This window comes from Epinephelus fuscoguttatus, linkage group LG24, assembly GCF_011397635.1.
Source record: "Epinephelus fuscoguttatus linkage group LG24, E.fuscoguttatus.final_Chr_v1".
NCBI classification, from domain to species: domain Eukaryota; kingdom Metazoa; phylum Chordata; class Actinopteri; order Perciformes; family Serranidae; genus Epinephelus; species Epinephelus fuscoguttatus.
Genome location: NC_064775.1, coordinates 16,101,923 through 16,122,261, shown reverse-complemented (window position 1 = coordinate 16,122,261; position 20,339 = coordinate 16,101,923). Strand labels below are relative to the sequence as shown.

Genomic DNA, 20,339 nt, shown 5'->3' with positions numbered 1-20,339 from the left:
CTCAGCTTGATTGATGTGGAATTTAGACACAGCTTGAAAGAAAGCAAAATTTGTGTTATAGAAATGTAATTCTGTAGCTGTTTTACCACTATCAGCTTTGTTTTTATGTTTTGCAGCTGTGAGTAGCCCATCTGTTTCCTTTGTGCTTGGGACAAGTGTGTACAAAAATCAAGTTTTCTTTAGTGCACTGTAAACTGAGCTTTTAAATGGAGACACTAATTACCCAAAAAATGGTTCAAATACATGTTTAATGGCACAAGAAGTTTTAATTACAGCCAAAAGACAACAGGTGGTTTCTCTAAGTAGTAGTCGTGAAATCACCTGGTAGGATGAACATATGAGCCCATATCTAAGGATGCTTAATGCATTCACTTGAGAAACAAAAATACATTTTCCCTGTTTTTTCTCAATTACTATCTCAGAATTCTAAGGAAATGTTTTCATGGGAAAAAAATTGCTGTTTTTCAACATTAATGTACATATGTACATGTACTTACATAATGTATTTTCTGCTGCTCTGGGTCTCCACAACACCAATAACAACCCTGCAGCCTCCTACACACTTAGAGCTGACTCATTTTGCACCTGTAACTGACAAAACTGTCCAAGAGATCATCACCAGTCTGAGTTCATCTACATGCTGCCTCGATGTGTTACCCACTAGATTTCTAAAGTCTATGCTGAGCAGTTTGTTACCACCACTCACTCACATAGTTAACATGTCACTACAATCTGGAACATTCCCAAAGGCCTTGAAAACTGCGGTCATAAAGCCTCTCCTAAAGAAGAGCAGTCTTGATGCCACAGTACTGAACAACTACCGGCCCACTTCAAATCTGCCGTTTTTAGGCAAAGTCCTTGAGAAAGTTGTTTACCAACAGCTTACCGACTTTCTCCTAAAGAACAACTCCTTTGATGTTTTCCAGTCAGGTTTTAGACCCCATCACAGCACTGAGACCGCTCTTATTAAGGTGACAAATGACATCCACTTGAACACTGACGCATGCAAAGTCTCAGTTTTAGTCCTGCTAGATCTGAGTGCTGCTTTTGACACTGTCGATCATGAGATCCTTTCACAGAGACTAGAGGACTGGGTGGGCATCTCTGGCACTGCCCTAAATTGGTTGAAGTCCTATCTAGAAGACAGGAAGTACTTTGTTGAAATTGGTAACTGTGTCTCAGACCACATGGCCTTGACCTGTGGGGGTGCCCCAAGGGTCAATCCTGGGACCCCTTCTGTTCAATCTCTACATGCTGCCTTTAGGCCAGTTAATACAAAGTAATAATGTGTCCTACCACAATTATGCAGACGACACTCAGATCTATGTCTCACTGACAGCAGGTGAATATGGACCAGTGGATTCACTCTGTCACTGCATCCAACAGGTCAGTGTGTGGATGCAAAACAACTTTCTCCAGTTAAATTCAGACAAGACTGAAGTCATCGTATTTGGTCCACAGAAACAAAGAGAAAGTGTCAACAGTCACCGCCAGTCTCTCTCTCTAAAACCTACAAATCAGGTTAGAAATCTCGGGGTAATAATGGACTCAGACTTGAACTTTAACAGCCACATCAAATCAATAACATCAGCAGCTTTTTACCATCTAAAAAACATTGCCAAAATCAAAGGTATAGTGTCTAAACCTGACTTGGAGAGACTTATCCATGCATTTGTCTCTAGTAGGTTAGACTACTGTAACGGCCTGCTCACTGGCCTCTCCAAACGGGCCGTAAGACAGCTGCAGTACATCCAGAATGCTGCTGCTCGGGTCCTGACCAGAACCAGGAAGTACGAGCACATTAGTCCTGTGCTCAGGTCTCTACACTGGCTTCCTGTGGCTCAGAGAATAGACTTTAAAGCAGCTCTGCTTGTGTACAAGTCTCTCCACGGCCTAGCACCAAAGTACATCTCTGACATGTTAGTGCCATATGAACCATCTCGGACTCTGAGGACCTCAGGGACCGGCCTCCTGCTGGTGCCCAGAGTCAGGACTAAACATGGGGAATCAGGATTCCAGTTTTATGCAGCTAAAATCTGGAACAGTCTTTCTGAAGATGTGAGACAGGTCTCTACTCTGACAATGTTCAAATCTAGGCTCAAAACAGCTCTATTTCACTGTGCATGTGACTGAAAGGATCTTATCTGCACTCTTCTCTTTTAAAGTTCATTTTATAATGATTATTTATGTTTTTATTTTGTATTGTGCTTTTAATGCATTTTCTTGTTCTGTAAAGCACTTTGAATTGCTTTGTGTACGAATTGTGCTCTACAAATAAACTTGCCTTGCCTTTCCTTGCCTAAATCAGAAATCAACAACAAAAGACAGAGCACTGCAGTCGTTGCAGTCATTTTCTTCCGGTGAGGATTCCTTTGGTGCTTTTCGTTCAGGAGGTTTTTACTGGAAGCTGAATTATTGGCAGAGGTCTCTTCCTCTCCAAAACAAGTAAGTGTCACATTCAAAATCAGAGTTTTTCCAGTGCTGCTCAGTACAGCAGGGACTGGAGATGAGTTTCTGCTGATGATTGCTGAACTTGTTTTTCTTTTAAGTTAAAACCCAGATGTCCAATGACTAAAAACTTTATCCAGTTAAACGATATAGTTATAAACGTAGAAGAATGGACAGATATAGTTAATGAAATATACATAATGGAAATAATTACCTTCTCACTTCGCCTGCAAATGGACAGATTCATGAAGTTATGGTCAATCTGGATCCAATATGTATGACAGTCTTGGCCTCATTTTTGGTGTTGACTAATTAATAGATCCCTCCTAACCAACTTAAAAATATTGCACTGGAATGTCTCCCAATTTTATAATGTATGCCTTTGTTACACATCTCTCTTTCTCTTTTTTTTTAATAATTGGTTGTTTGCTTGCAATTAACCCTTTAATAATAATAATAATAATAATAATAAAGAAATACAACAACAACAACCAAGATCTTAAAGGTGTATTGTATAAATATGGCTGACATAAAGCTAAATTTAAAAAAATATATATATTTAAAAATAAATTTAGATCAATTTATTTCTTGCAGACAACCAAAACCCTGATGCATGTGCAAAGGTGATATGACACCACTAACAGGCTATGGTGACCAAATGACACGTACTTTGATTAAAAAGACATATTTCTCTGGGTTTTAACTCAGTTTGAAAGGTTTGGGATAATGTAAGTGCACAACTCAAAAATATATAACATTGGTCTGGTTGATTTTAATGCAGGAAATGTTACATATATGTTTAAGAAGATTATTTTCTCAGAATTATGTGAAAGGGTTTTTTTTGTTTAATGAAAAATTGTTAGATAATAATCTTGATAATTGATAAAAAAAAAAAAAAAACGGCAAATATATGCATATTTTTTTCTCTTAGTGAATGCATTAAACTTTCGTACATTTGAGTGCTAAACAAGACTCATTTTCATCCTGCCAGGTGATTTCACTCACAAGTACTACATAGTGGAATCACCTGTTGTCTTTTTGCTGTACCGAAACATCAGTCAGTGAGACCATTTGTGCCATTAAACATTTATTTGAATCTTTTTATTGTCATTATCATCTCAATTCAAAACCAATTTTATTATCACTGACAATCACAGCAATTTTTTTTCTAAAGGTATTATGCCTCCATACAAATGTAGAAAAATAATTAAATTAAATTAAATTAAAAGAAAATAATCTGAGAAAACAACTAACTAAAAAAAAGGCTTAAACACAAATTAAATGGTACTTTTCTGCTCACATGCTTTTTCCTTGTTTCTTTAATACTATTCTGTATCAGCTAAACGAGTAAGCTGGAAAACATCAGAGCGCAGAGAGGGCTGTCAGGTGATCCAACACAACATCTGCTTATTGCTTTTTTAGTATCTCCATTTCCCTGGACAGAAAACAAAGCAGCCCGCCTCCACAGTGGAGTAAAACACTGACCCTGTCTACACACACTCACGCAGCAGAGGCAGGCTGCAGGGTTGGATCTCAACCCATAGGACGACATACTGACAAAAAAACGTGTGAGAGGCGGGGGTTGCTATGGCAACAGATAAGCACGCCATGGCAACGTGCATATTTTGAGCAGCACATTATCAGTGGGATCATGAGCGGCTTACCAATGCGATGACGGTGGCACCGGCGCCGGCGAACGCGACAATGTAGAGGTGGTAGGACAGGTAGAACTGTGGAGAGAAAGAGAACGTTAGAGAGGGAAGGAGGGGGAATAAAGAAAGGAAAAGAAAAGGTCAGTGTCCTCTCACCTCGCTGGTGTTACAGATGTCCCCCAGTGTGGCTCCACAAGCTTTTCCTGGAGTGGCGTTCCAGGGAATAATACCTGCAGGATCAGAGAGATGAAACGTCACAGGACGGAGACAAGAAGCTTTTTCCTCCCCCGAGACTGTGTGATTGAAGGCATTATGAATCAGGCTGGGATAAAGATTAAAGGAAACAGGGCTGCTGCTGTCCGGGCCTCTGAGCCTCTCCTACAGGAAAAATGTGGGTCATTATATCGATTTACGTCTTTACTGTAAAAACATTTTTAAAAACTTGCCGACATAGGCTCATTATCTACATTCTGCCTTTACTTTTACTTCTTTCCATGCAGATTATCCAAAAAAATAAGATCGAAGTTACCAAAACCTTTCACTCTGATAATAATTTGATGACGGCCAGTAATTGGGGTTAATATTTCATACAGTGTAGTACAGTACGACTGCCAACGAAGCATATGTGATCCTACTTTGTGAGCGGGCCAGCTGTCCTTCAAATGTGGGTCACATACTGTACATTAGGCCATCAAACAGATAACCAGATATGCAATCATAGGAGAGCGTTTCTGTGCTGTAATACTGCAGGGAGGTGGATTTTCATAGAGATCCAATCAGGCTCTCAATAATCTAAATGTGTTTTGTGACCTCTTCCTATATAGAAAATGACATTTGAAGCAAACCAGAGCTGGAGATAAATATGTGTTTATAGTGTCGGGACAGATAGAAAGCATTCTGGATCAGACTGTAGTTCGAAAAATGATCTATATTTTGCTGTCCTGCAGGTGTGTGAAACGCACCGGGATGTTCTCTTACGTGGAAAGTTAAAAGCTTTTATTGCCGAGGCTAGCCGGCATTTTTTGAGCTCACTTGCCTTGATCAGGGGAGTTTCTGTTAAATGCTGCACAGCGTGCGATCTGATCCTTTTACTTCAGCTGCAAATCAAAATACATGAGGGGATATGCAACTTGTATATGAATATGTTTGTTATTTTACTTCACTCAGTGTTTTCACTTCCATAATTATGTTTGGCAGAGGTCTGTATATTCCACAGTGTTATTTGACCGTCTCTACAGACACTGTGTCTTTAACTTGTAGTCCACTAAACACAGGACCACAACTCCCTTGATAGTTAGCCACACAACTTCATCTGACTGACACAAGTGTTTTGCATTAAGGCTAATCAAGTGAAGTTCGAGTGAACCTTTTATACTGCTGCAGTCACTTGTTCACGCCTTGAAGAAGTTCTCTGATTGAAAGCTTGCTCATTTATAAGGACACAGATTTGAGTGTGTGGATGCTTTAAAAAAAAACTACTAAAAATAAGTAGTAGTAGTAGCAGTAGTTTTTTCTATGCATTTTAACCTTTCCTCTACATGCAAACTGCATTTTGGGTCCAAAAACGGATCTTTTGTAAAGCTCCACCCAGAGTGAAGATTTTCCGAAACTCCTTTTGAGGTGTTAACATGTAGACAGGGGAAATCGAGTTATAGGCTTGTAACATGCTATAATCTCCTTCATGAGGCGTCACAAATGAGGTGACATTTTGTGCATTAGCGAAAGTGATTAAAATAGCGCTGGTTCTAACCTTGCTAAAAGGACATTTACACATGAATGTACAGTCACTCTTCAACTGCACTGAGGAACAGAGGCGTCAGCATGTGCTAAGGAGGTCACTGCTCCAGGTAGAGACGTACCGATACCACTTTTTCCCTCCCGATACCGATTCCGACCCCTGAACCTTAGGTATCTGCCAATACCGATACCCGCGCATAAAAAAAAAAAAGGATGGGATATGAATTGTTGAATGTCTAAACTCCTAAAACTCTATGTAAAATATTAAGAAATAAATACATAATAGTAGAATGAATGCCATAAAACTTTTTTTTTGTTATTATTATCCAGTGTTGACACAGATCAAGACACAGGTTAAAGTGCAGCCACACAATTTGGTAAAAAATTACATTTTAAAGGCTAGTACAGTAGTACGCTTTTTAAACTCCACTCCATTTCCATTTCGTTTGCCTGTTGCACGCATATGCATAATGACGTGAGGCATTACATGGTATCGGATTGGTCGTAGGCTGTACTCGCCAATACCTGATACCGCATTTTAGGCAGTATCGGAGGCATTTTCGATACTGGTATCAGTACAACTCTAGCTCCAGGTACTGGTAGCCTTCCAATAATAGCGTTTTTCAGGTGTCTGATTGGCCAACATCTTCTTCTTAGCGTGGCTTTAGAGGCCATACACATGCTGCGTTTTTTGTGCCCTCGAATTAATTGTTTTTAATGTAGCCATGCGGCAAGCGCGCGCACACGTTCCTGAGCGTGTATTTTTCACAGCGCCAGGGCTACACCCTGAGATAAACTGAGTTCAACTTTTGGTACGCTGCAGCCGGCACTGCATGTCATGTGATGAGGAACAACTAATCACAGCCGACAGATACCTTTCCCTTCTTCTGTTAATTAGTAATGTAAATTTATCATTTTGGTGCAGAGCTGTTAGACGTTTTCATCTATCACCTCTACACTGATCTTGCCGCAGCACTCATGAAAGTTCTCACAAAAAAAGCACAAAAGTAACGCCCAGTGTCCGACTTTGTGTTTTCCAGTCGGTTAAAGACATAGCATGTGTACAGCCCTGAAGGGTTTGGATTATATCATCTCCTGTCAGTTAGACATGCTCTTGACAGCGCTTCAGTTGTGTTTTACGTTTTCATTTGGACTGAGATTTTTTGCTTGTGTGGACACAGTTTCTTTAAAAAACAAAGGAGGGAAAAATACACTTGTCCGTGTGGAATAGGCCATAGACATATTTAAGTAATGAGGGGTCACAACTAAACAGACTTAAAAGACGGGGTGCTCACATCTAAATTGACCACCGAGGTTTAAACTAGAGGTGGGAATCACAAGAGGCCCCACGATATGATAATATCACAATACTTCAGTCACATTACATATTATTGCGATTTTAAACATTTTTGCGATATGCTGAGTATTGCGATAACATATATTGCGATATATTGTGATTTATTGTCTTTTTTTCCAACCGTAAATTATGTCCCCAAAGGAAAACTTTGTGCAGTGAGTTAAATATATTTAACTGCAGTGAGTTGTATATATTTGGCACATTTTGCTGCTTATAATAAACACCACATTCCCCATGAACCCCAAACTGGCACAAGTTGGTACCTTCCTAGTTCTAAAGATACAGAAATATATGAGTAGACAAGATCTGACAAGTACCTAAGGAGATACTGAGCCTCCATTTTTTTTCCTGTTGAACTGCGGTTTTGTAACGGCAGTTATCAAGGCCCACCTGTCCTACAAATTCTGCTCCTGCACACCTGATCCAATTAGTCTGTAATGAAAATGTGTCATCCTTAATTAGATCAGGTGTGCGGGAACAGAGCAGGAGCAAAAATATGAAGGACAGAATGGCCTCGATGACTTGAGGATTAGCGAAGAAACACAGCTCTGAGGCTGCCAATCTTCATAACAGTAGTTTGCGGTGTATATTAGAATAAAATAATAAACATCTAATGGCACTGAGGGAAAAATCCACCCTTTAATACTGCATCATTGTTTCAGATGGAGCTCTGGTTTCCTTTGATTTCTCCACATGACTTTATGCTTGAGACATTTCTACTCCTGATTCAATGAAAGGTGACAGTGGAAGAGCTTTATGAGCTTTAATGATAACTGTCGGCTTTTTATATCAGGAAAAACACTTTATCAGAAGAAGAGAGAGTAAATCAACCTGCCGACTAGGCCACAAGCAATGTGTGAATACCCCTTGTCACGTTTTTGTCAAAAGCTACCCTGGGAAATCTAAGAAATCACTAACTGAAGTTTTCTGTAGTCGATGACAATGGGACAACTTACCATACTGCCTGACATCCACACAGATGGAGTCAGGCAAGGTGATGTTGGCCTCAGAAGACTTCATGGCAGCGCAGGTATTCCACATGTTGAAAAACAGGAAAACAGGTATTGCTGTGAAGCCGAAGATGGCGAGGAATGCCAGAGCGAGGATGTAGGTCAGGAACATAAACTGAGGAGAGGACAAAACCAGACAAGAGATTCACATTTTGTCAGTATAATTTTCCCTCTAAAGTTTGCATTCAGAAAAAATAGGTTAATGTTATTCCTTAAAGACCTCTACCCCACCACACACATTCAGTGTCCAGGTTTAAGCTAATGTTACTGGACATCTGCAGCAATTAGAGTAATCAGGCTAGAAAGGACAAATTGTGCCAGAGTTACCCTCAAGGGCTAAAGTGGGAGTGTTTCTGTGTGTGTGTGTGCACAAGTGTTTGCATACATCTGTCTTTCTTATGTGTCTGTGCGTGTCCATGAATGTGTAGTAGAGGTGCGCTATTCCGCCTCCGCATCACTTTCTTGACCACCTTTGTCCCATCCTGCATTATGAATGACTGTTTTGCATTTACTTTTTATAAGCCCATGAACACTATTTTAAGCAAGGACATTATAAAATACACATCAGAGTAATTAAATCTCATTTAGAGGCTTTCATTTGGAGTGTATCTGGGTCAGTGGGTGTGATGATTTGCAGCATCTGCTTGCGTGTGTCGGTGTGTGCGTGTTGACATACGAAGGCGGTGATGCAGCGTCCACAGACGGTGGTCTTGAAGTCACTCTGCAGCTCCTTCTTGATGGCGCTGGTGGTGTAAAAGCCCTCAGCCAGCAGGATGATGGCGTAGACGAAGAAGAAAGAGGCAATACCGTAGATGATGTACTGAAAGATCTGGATCCTAAACACAGGCATACAGAAAGGAAATTATGTTATAAATCTAACTAATAATTGGGCTTTTAAAGGTGCACTTGGCAACTTTACACCTACAGTATGCAACTCTGAGGGGCTAAAAAATGTGCAATTCAATGCTCTAAACTGATACTCAGTAGTTAGTATTCATTTGTGTTATGCTAGGCCTGACGATAGACAGCAGGTTGTCAAACTGCCCCAAGTCATCCTAAAATACGCCTGGAAATGGCCATCATCGAGGCAACTCCAGCACCAACTGGTGGTACTCCCCCCATGATCCACCCTAGTTTTTTAGTGTCTCTATGTACGCACACAAATCTCTATTTCCCTATGCAGAGCAAACTGTTTGCTGACAGCCTCTCATCCAGTGCTACAGCAAGTACCCTCTGCCTGTCCATTTTGATAACTTGCTTTAAATTACTGTAAAATTAATAAAATAATAATAAAAAACAATTACGGCAGATTGATTACACAGACTGGTTAGGGTAAGGAGGTGATGGGGTGGTTGCCTGGCAACAATAAAAAGGTGTAGCAAGCGTTTTTTTTGTTTGTTTTTTTTTTACTAGTGGCATTTAAGTTTTAAAAGAAGGTGATGCGGTGCGCCTTGTGTTTCACAACCTGCAAATTGCTGTCTGTGTGAATTCAATACACTCAGCGGCTGCTACAGTCTTGTTCTGGTGTGAGCAGTACTGTAGCTTATGGTGGCTAATGTTTGCTAACTTTAGAGATATATGCTCAGTAGCTTATGCTGGCTAAAGTTAGCTTATTTTAGAAAGACATGACCGTAGCTTATGGCGGCTAATGTTAGCTAACTTCAGACAAAACATGACCAGTAGCTTGAGGTGGCCAAAGTTAGTTAACTTTAGCAATATATCACTCGTAGTTTATGGTGGCTAATGTTAGCTAACTTAAGAGTGATACAACCAGTAGCATATTATAACTAGTGTTAGCTAACTTTAAAGAGATATAACCAGTAGCATATAACTTTAGAGAGATGTAACCAAAGATATCATATACATATACACATATGGATGTAACCAGCAGCGTACTGTGGCTAATGTTAGCTAACTTTAGCTAGATATCAACAGTAGCATATGGTTGCTAATGTTGTTAGCTAACTTTAGAGGTGTATTACCAGTAGTTTATGGTGGCTAATGTTAGCTAATTTTAGAGACATATCACCAGTACATTATGGTGGCTAATGTTAGCTAACTTTATGGTGCGTTCCAGGCAACCCGTAACTCGTGTTTTCACAACCTATAACCCGTGAAAGTACACTGGAACGGCAGTCAAACCCGTAACTTCTCACCCGTGAACTTGGACCAGATCGATGTACTCCCAGTTACGGTTTCTGACGTCACACAGCCCTCTAAACCAATACTCCTCTAAACAACAATGGCAGCCCTATGGATGTGGTGTTGATGCAGGTGATACATGGCATAAAATAACCCTAATGTTAACGCATTATTGGCAGCTGGTTTCCAGTGCAAGAATAAATCAATACAAAATAGGTTTCCAAACACACAGATAACGTAAAAAATAGCCTATAATAGCATCTGTGACCCATCTGTGACTCCGTTTCATTCAAATGAGCAAGGAGCAGGTACCTTTGGCGATAGCAATAATGGGGAAGCACAAACAAACGGTTCGCCATGTTCAACGTTAAACAGGAAGTAACTGGCAGTTTGCTGTAACTTTCCTGGAGCGCTACAAAGTCGTAACTCGTGACTTGAAGTCGTGACTTACGAGTTCAAAAGCCTGCCTGGAATGCACCATTAGAGACATATCACCAGTAGTCTGTAGTGGCTAATGTTAACTGTCTTTAGAGACATTTCGTCTGTAGTTTATGGTGGCTATTATTAGCTAGCTTTAAAGTTGCATAACAAGTAGTTTATAGTTGCTAATATCAGCCAATATCAGAGAGATATGACCACTAGTTTATGGTTTTCTCCACTGATGCTATTGTTTTGATGCAGTGTTTTAGTAATTACTTACCTAATGCCCCTTGTTGTCACAGCTTTGCTTTAACATCACAATCTCATTTTGCAAAGCTTTAAAAAAAATACATTAATAGATCCAAATCCATAACTTAGAGAAGCTTGAAGAGTGTATTATTGAGAATCAATCTTCCAGTGACAACCAGGATCCATTTGAAAAAATGAAATTTACTTTTCTGAGTCTGGTATTGTAGCCTAAGTGCCTCCCTTCATTGTTTTCTTCTCTCAGAGTATCTGTACTCTTTCTGTAAATGCTCATTCACTTGAGTTAAGAGACACCATGCCTACTCGTTTTAGGGTATTCTGAATCATAACAGATAATGTGGGTGGCTCCTGTCGACAGATTTAATAACTGCAGGGGTAGTTGTTGCTTCAAGATTTCTACTGAAACCATTAATGGTGCCAGGAGCTCATCAATGATTCATCATGCTCCTTGAGTCTTTATGAAAACTTAGTGTAAAGCAAGTAAGCAGAGCACCTTATTCCAGTGATACTCAACCTGCAGCCTGCAGGCTGAATCTGGTCCTCGATAGGGTGCCGCATTGGCCCCCCAACCATTTTCTAATACACAATAACAATAAATTGATTCAGGAATTGCTTTTGCACTTTTTACATACATAAGGTGCCAGTGTGCATGAAAAAACATCTAAACAGAACTTGTTTATCACACAGAGTGCTAGGGGAGGATCCCCTGCGCCCCTTCAATCCTAGAAATGGCATTGCATACATGACTGGCCCCTGGTCTCCTGTCATTTTGCAAAAGTGGCCCCCAGAGAAAGCCAGTTGAGTATTCGAGGGACAGTTGTTGTCAGCCAGCTGAACCACATTGAGAACTTACACCAAGGTGAGGGTGGCGTGGTCTGTGGTGACTCTGGAGAAATGGTTCTCCAGCATGGTCAGGGTGCCGGTGAGCGCCACGTGGCCGCAGCCACAGAACAGAGCCACGCCTGAGAAACAGAGGATGGTGGCCACCAGGGAGGCGTAGGGCACCCCGCCCAGACACTTGATGCAGCACTCGAAGCATCCTGAAGGGGGAGACAAGGAGACCAGGATTAACTCTGTTGAAATTAGCTGTAGGAAAATTAACTCTGCGGCGAGAAAATTGGTTAAATCTGTCAGATTTAAAAGTGCAGATGTATGCTTTAAACCAAACCGAAGCATACAGAGCAGACTGCTGCAACATGACACATAAAATAGCTTGATCGGCTCCGGTGATGACACTCACTGCAACACTCAATGGCCTTCTCTCTGCTGCTGTTTAACCATTACTCATATGCAGAAAACTGCGTGGATGTTCAAACTGCTGGGGCTGAATCAAGCATGCGTGCGCTGCAAGAGTGTCACAAGAGAAGAACAACACTTCTCCCTGTCAGGCACGTTGAGCTGCTAATCATAGCATCTTTCACAGTTAGTGTGCATTCACTTTGAGCTCAGCTGGGAGCGCTGAATATTACATGTAAGCTGTGCTACATGCTCACATCCTACACAGCTCAAGAAAACAACTCTATCTCCCTTTTGTCTTTAAAGAAACATTTCAAGATTTTTTTTCTTCCTTATGCATGAATAACTCATGACCTAAATAAATTATTTCAAAATAAAAGCCTTTTTCTGGGGCATCAGAGTGGTGACATTTAAGATGCACTTAAATCTTATACCTCTTAATATTCTCAAGATATTTTTGCTGTTAGATGGTTTTACTGTTGCAGATAGAAGGTATAATAAGACTGATGTTTTGCTTCATTTACTTTTGGTGTCAGTGCAATTAAAAATCCAACGCAAACGTCAAATGTGACATGAGGAACTGAAAGAGGCAACAACTGCCCTGCACACTTTATTTACATCTTTCACCAGCATTTGCCTAATTTTTCACAACTTCAAAATGATGACAAATGACGGACATTCATCCCCTGTGCTTGAGCGGCTTCTACACAGTGATGATGATGATAAATTAGTAAATTTGTTTTCCATTAACCGTAGCAGAGCGTGAAGCCCATAACTCACTCAGGATACAGGTACGGGAAGCGCGGTGCTTTCTGCTCCCATCACAGTCAAGAGGATGAAGAGGAATGAAAAGGAGGGAAAATAAAACATTGTATTGAGCACAAGAGTCGCATCTTATATAACACCCGTTAAAAATAGCTCCTCCAGCAAAGCAGGAAGTTACTCTGGGAGAGAGAGGGGAAAAAAAAGACAAAATGAACTGTCTTGTGTGTGCCACTTTGCTGTTTCCATGACAACCTGCTCCAATTGGCAACTCTGAAGCATCATTATTTCATGTTGAGAAGTTTGTTGAATCTAAATATTTCTATTTGTCAAGCCTTGAATACACAATTGATTGATTGGTGGTGTAACACGTCACAAATTAAAAAACTGGTGCATTAAGCTGACCAGAATGCAGGAAATTAGGTGTTTGATGCTCACATTTTCTGGCGGATGATCCCCAAATACCCCGTTTTATAGGCCCCTATGTGTTGGAATGTTGAAACGAAACCTACACCCTTGGTGTTTCAAGTTGTTATTGATGAGTTTAAACGAGCAGATTGATTTCAGCCCCACTGAGGGGAAGAATAATGATTGGTAGCATCACTGCTGGGAGATGTCTGCCATGAATATTAGTAGAGACATTCATAATTTCTTTGTACAACTTTAAACTGATGACATTCCCATCAGCCTCAGCTATGCAGGCTGGAAGAAATTCTTTGTAACACAAGTCAACATGTCACAGGAGTCACAGGACTCTGTTTACTGATTGGCTGCAGATATTCTCTGGCCACAATTTGCTGCTAAAAGTTAAATTATCCCCGACTTTTGGTCTGGCCACACTTTGCCACAGAATCAAATGGCTGCAGCTTGCAGCTCTCTGTAGCCATTGCAAGGCGTAGTGTTTCGGTGTTACCATGATGATGTTAGCCTTTAGCTTACGTACAGCCTGCTAACATGCCTGCAGTAGGTTAGGTGTATGCACAACAAAGGAAAAGCAGAATTGGAAAATGTTTTTGTCTGTTGAATTAGACAGTTTAACACAATTTCTCAAAATGTACAAATCAAGATAAGATGTGACATGTGATTGATGTGTCATTTGCACATTACTATTTAGTAGATAAGTTGAAACTTTACAGTTCAACAATTCTGTGGTAGATGTGTGTTTAGGTTAAGGCACAAAAATCAGATCATCAAGATCCTGTTTTCACTTGGTGGTTCTGGGGGCACAGTCCGGGCAGGAAAAGCAGTGATGTCAAGATTGACAAAAAAAACCAAACAAACCACCAAACACACAAAAAACGCTTTTCATGCCCACAGTTTCTTCTGGTGACTGAGCTACAAAATTCAATTGTTTTAACAACTTTACAACCTCAAACTTTGAAATTTTATTTGTAAATTTACCACATTTTATGACTTAGCCTACTATTCACCTGCTTATGGTTAACAAACAGCTGTTAATTTACATAAACTTTAATCAAATATTTGTGAAGCTTATCAGTTTGCATCCTCACACACCTTTTATCAGTCTTAGTAAACACAGTTTTTCTCTGATAAGAATATTTTTGTTGTGGTCACTTGTGGTTTCCCCTCTCTGTAAAGGTTGGTTTCTGACCTCAGTGTGGGGTCATGTGCCAGCACATATCGAAAACCCCTCCACTCCACCACTGAGTGAAAGAAAACCCAGGCCATAAATCTAAGATGCAACTGCTCCCCTACAAAGTATGCTGCTGCCGCTGAAGACTGTGCGTTGCGTAACGAAGCGGAGGCTCGTTGCATAATAGATCCAAATCCTATTAATGTTAATGAAGGAAGCGGGCTGATGGAGAGGTGGAGCTGATAAGGCTGGATGGCTCTAAAATCCTGAGCCGAGAAACAGGCCAGGCCTCCAGGGGGGTGGGGGGGGACCGCAATGGACTCAGTGGTCGATACAATGAGGACCTGGAGGCTGTTTAAAAGCTGCTCTGCACTGACACTCCATCCTGCTGTAAAAGGTCAATCTCAACAGGTAATTTAATATGTTAGTCTTCCTGCCTTTTTATTTAGAGAGGAGAGTAAAACCTGCCACTGAGATGTGATAATCCTGCTTTTTTAAATGCAAATCAAGAATTTCCAGGTGACATTAAATTTGCAGATTGTGCTCATTTAGGGAAAAATGTTTGAGAGTGCATGACTGGTATTTAAGGCTCGTATAATTCCTGCTGTTAACTGTCTTCTCCCTGGCCCCATGCAGCTTCATGGACCAATTCCCAGGTTTCTTTTAAACGCTGAGTGGCCTCCTCATCCGGTCCGCCCGTGGCTACGACTGTTTGTCAGCCTCAGTTTTAAAGTGCGCTAATGGGAAACAGACAGGCCAGAGTGGTCAGCTCCAGCCAGCCCTAATGGAAATCAATGGGCTATTCATTAGAGTAGAATTTAGGTGACACACCGAGGCCGGCCCATCGCTCTCGTTTTATACCTCGCTGCATCTCGCTACCTCTTGTCTCTGCCTTTGCCCTGCTTGTCTTCTTCTCTGCTCTCTCTATGAAATATGGCTGCGTGCCCACGCTGTACTTACAGTGAGCCAGCTGGAGTTAATCGCTTAGACAATATGTTACGGTCCTGTTACGACACTGTATCGTATATCATCTCAACAATCTCAGACCAAGGACGGTGCGTCAGTATGTGGGAACGTTTTACAGGCTGTCTGTGAAGGCGCCTGAACACCCAGCTCGCCGGTATAAAAGAGTGAAAGATTTGGGAATTTGAGTTCATTTTGTGAAGCGACAGAACAGCAAATAATTTGACAGACAAGAGCTGCAATTAAGGATTAACACCCCCTGCTGTTAAAGCTTGTTCTTCCTCTGCTTCCTCTGTGGCCTGCAGGACAAAACTAGAAAATGTCCCCCTGCTTAAATTAGGATTTCAATTTGCAGCTGAGAGTGACAGTCAGATAGACAGATGCTCACTCATTGTTTTTCCCACAGACGAAAACAAAAAGAAGGGATGAAAGAAGGAGATGGAGAAAAAAATGAGAAGGAATGACAGCATAAGCGAGGAGCATGGGAGAGAAAAAGGAAAGCAGAGGTGAATGGAGAGGAAGACGGAGTGAGAAATCGATAGAGAGCGAGCAGAGGAACAAAGGAAAGAGGAAAAAGAGAGAAGGAGGTGAAGAAAGAGGCAGAGCGAGCAAAGAAAGTACAGAGAAAGAATAGAGAGAGAGAGAAATTGTAAGCGAAAAAGCAGTTCTTGGCCCCAGGGCCGGCAAATAGCAGTTGCCATAGCAACGTGTTACCCACGACCCAGTTCAGCGGTAGCGTAGTCCTTCGCAGCCGCTTCACACATACACCAGTGTAGAGTGATGTAACCTGAATGAGAAAACCTAAAGACTGGCGCTACATAGTGACAACGGTGTAAAATTTACCTTCCCCCCCCCCCCCCCCAAAAAAAAAAAAAAAAAAATACAATACTAGATGTGAAGGCAACTGAAGTGACAACCATAAATATGGAGGGAGGGAGATGCAAAATATCTTTATCCATATTCTGCCTGCTAGAGGCTTTAGGAAGTAGGTCAAACAGATTTTGTATAGTTTGATATAAAGGAGAGATGAATGGGGGACTTAAAGAATTCATAGTACAACAAAAAGTGATACAGACAGTCAATACACAAGAAATAGGCAAAAAATTAAAAAAAAATATTTTGTTATTCTTGATGTCTGCATTGTCATATTATTATTATCATTATACTGATTATCTGTTGTAAACCTGCATTACTTTGGGGCGGCCAAAACAAGCTACAACACTGACATCTTATCACCTTATGCAGCTGATACAAGCGACAACCTCTGGGGCTTTGAAGTGCCAAAAACTGCAGTTCCTCTAATGGCCACTTGAGACTGGCTCCAAAATTGAGTCAGTCCCTATGGAATCCAGTGTTGGAACACCCAACTTTACAGCAGAAAGACATGTTTACAGCCTGATACAGAAAACAGTTTTAGTCTCTGGAGCTACTTTCCACATTCACAACAACTGTATGGGGATTGAATTTTTATATAACTCATTGTTTAAATATTATTAAGGCTTTAAGTTATGCATAATTAAGGGCATAGCTGCTATGAGTGACAAATGTGTGCCATCTTTTGACAAGTCACTATATCAGCAACAACGTTGGCGTAATCCCAGATTCAGAGTCTACAGTATGTAAAACATTAGCCGTAGCTGTTGCTATTTCAGTGTGTTTTCAACATAGATTTTACCATGATAACAAGATACCAGGTGGCAAAATGGCACCTATTCATTCCAATGGAGTTGCTCGCCTGGTGCATACACCAAAGAAGTTTCTTGCTTCCAGGTTTACTTCTGTGGTATGGGGCCCACTGAATATGCGCAGTAGTGTTTCTCCAACTAGCCCTGCTTGCAAGTTCTTGCTCCACTCATAGACTTTACATTGTGATGACGTTACAAATGTTACTCTTCTCAGCTTCAGGGAGGTTTTACAAATATAAAACCTACATGGATCAAAAATCCATAAAATAAAGATTCATAATTGACCATGTTTGCAATTTGAGGTGTCCTGTTAATTCTACAGATGTCTCTTTTGTCATGGTGGCCTGTGAGAAACATGCTTTTTTCGCAGCAATACTGCAAGTGGCCATTGGGAAAAATTGGCTGCAAGGCTGAGCAGCATTTCTGGGGGCCTGGTTTTCAGGTTATGAAAGTTAATTATACATTTTGTTTGCCTTAAAAAAGTCTTGTTCAGCATTGGGCTGTACTAAAAAACCCTCTAAGGAGTCAGATGTTCAGTTTTTCCAGTAAGAACATTTTGTTATAAATGGTTTACACCTGCCAGATCCATGCCAGATTTCATACTTGTCTGACTTTTTATGCAACTGTAGCACCTCAATATTTGCATTTACATGATGTCACTAGAAACATGCCAAACAAATGGGGTTTTTGGCCCCCTGAGACCAAACAGCCCAAGTTGGGGATGCTCGTTATCAACTTGTGATGGCCCAAGGCATAGACTAACAGGAAATAATAGTAGAAAAAAAGGTAGCATGAAACATCCTGACGACTGGTCTTGGCTCCCGGCCTAATAGCATTATCATAATTAACCATGGACTGTAAATGAACTGTGCTAACCAAGCTAGCAGCTAGCGTACTTCCCTTCCAACTATAAGAGAGAGCAAGACAGTGCAGCTGGTATCTGTGTATCAATACTGTAGAAAATGTCAACTAGTCAAATCCTATACGTGTCTATGTATTTTTGACGACACCAGTCACATTGACAAAGTGCACTATTTCTATATAGTCTATGAATTTATATGGTGAATGTGCTCACAAACATTTGCTTACTTTCACATCTAGCAGATATAGAGCAACTTTAGCATTGATTTGGAGTCACATTTGTGTCAACTTGATGAATGTAAATCCAATATTCACTCTCCTTTTATCTCTGTGTTTGGTCTCCACCAACCCCTGAGGGAAATATCTGGCTGTTTAGCTGCTAAATGCTACACTGTTTTCACCGGCTAGTTGCTAACTTTGTCTGCTGTGGTGCTGAGCCGGTTGTGTACAAGCGTTAATCAGAGCACTGTTGAGTCTGGTGATCATTTTCTGTGGGTTCATCACTATGAACAACCCCTTCACATTAATCATTTCATCTACTGTTCATATAAAATCACTGTTTATAACTGCTTTATGTTCAGGTGAAAATCAACAAGAATGCAGAAGCATGAAGGAGCTGTTTGTGCCATCTGAAAAATATCTTCCACAGATAATCCACACAGTCAGTACAAAACCATTTAATTCAGTCCTTTTGTCATCACACTCGTATTCAAAGTCTTTTGCTGACGTCCTTTGTGATTAAGCTCCGCTTCCTGTCCATCATCTGACACCCACGACGTGAAATGAAGAGTGTTTGCCGTGAAATAATCCCATGCTGCCATGCAAACTTCATTTTCACATGGTCACTACTGAAGATTTGAATTTGTGGCATTTAAAAGAATTAAAGAAAAATACAGCATGCAATGCAAATTAATTTAAGTGAACTGGACACTCAAAATAACTGCTTCAGTAGCAGCTTTTATCTGCCATCTCTGAATAATATCGCCTGAATTTATGTGATGTATTTCTCTGGCAACATTGATTTCCTTTCTGCCATGCCTATAAAGCAGATTTAAATATAAACTGAGAGAAGATTACATCGACAGTCCTAATAATTTGCTATAAACTCTACAACCCAGTGGCACTGCATGATTATCGCCAACTGTTCGTAGGCACAGTGCATCTGCCAGGAATAACAGCGTTAATAAAGCTTTGTGAATATTTCAGCGGCCAGTCTGGTCCCTGCCTGCGGCTGTATTCCAATTTAGAAGTGCTGTATTCATTATGGGGCAATTTCCTCACAGTGCATTATGGGTAGATTCCCACAAGAGTCAAGGAGAACCCTCAGAGGGAGGGAGAGAAAGAGAGGAAAGGTGTGGGAAAGTAAAGCAGAAAGAGGCGGGAGGGGGATGGATGACTGCGTCTCCTCTGGTTGAGATGAAAAAGAAGCCCCATCTGTTTGATGGCAGCAGACTTCAGCCACAACAACACATACACACAAACACACACACACACACACAAACTCGTAACCTCATAACTTCAGCTTGGGAGATTTCCGTCTTTCCACTTGAGTTGAAGGATAAAATGCTCCTCAGAGCTTTTATGAGACGCTTTTAAAAACCATGACAGAACATCAAAACCGCATTGTCATGGAGTTAACAACAAAGCTGTGTTTCCTTAAAGGATAATTCCACTTTATTACAACTTGGGTCTTAGTTTTGTCATTGTTTCTGCCAGTTGTGACACTAAAGTATTTGCTTAAATCTTGGAACACAACAACATTGCCACAACAATAAAGGCACCAATTAGGGTTAAGAAATGTCTAAGTGGCCCATGATGATATCCACGGTGAAACATTCAAATGGATGATCGTTGTGACGGACAGAGGCAATTAAGACGAGCACCACAGTGCCTCGCCAAGGTGTGTGTGAGTGTATGAGTCATGTAGGGTGGACTCTTACAGACAATTTTTCTGTAAGTTATTAATAACTTACTCAGAATGCTGCTTTGTCACTTTTTGACCCCATTGCTCAAACCTGAAATATCTATGTAACGTTACCAGTGAATTTAAAAAAACAAACACAAAAAAACAGCAGTTAGCCCAACAGATGTGAGCCGGTGGCAACAAACTTGGTCGCACCCATCTTGCAGTGTATGGCTTTAAACATGCAGTAGATGCTAATAGTGCCACCACAAACCCACGCCCCAGTGTTGGTGCGAACAGGA

The 20,339-nt window shown here is 40.8% G+C and overlaps 1 protein-coding gene across 2 annotated transcripts in view; it reads right to left on the bottom strand.

The window, feature by feature from the left end:
• LOC125884702 (neuronal membrane glycoprotein M6-b-like) overlaps positions 1-20,339 on the bottom strand; it is a 62,265-nt gene that overhangs the window by 3,943 nt on the left and 37,983 nt on the right. For both annotated transcript variants that reach the window (XM_049569815.1, XM_049569814.1), the window contains exons 2-6: positions 11,887-12,073; positions 8,881-9,040; positions 8,151-8,319; positions 4,257-4,330; positions 4,113-4,178 (exon numbers count right to left, since the gene is read on the bottom strand). In XM_049569815.1, coding sequence (XP_049425772.1) covers positions 4,113-4,178; positions 4,257-4,330; positions 8,151-8,319; positions 8,881-9,040; positions 11,887-12,073 — 656 coding nt within the window. The remainder of the gene's footprint in view (positions 1-4,112; positions 4,179-4,256; positions 4,331-8,150; positions 8,320-8,880; positions 9,041-11,886; positions 12,074-20,339) is intronic.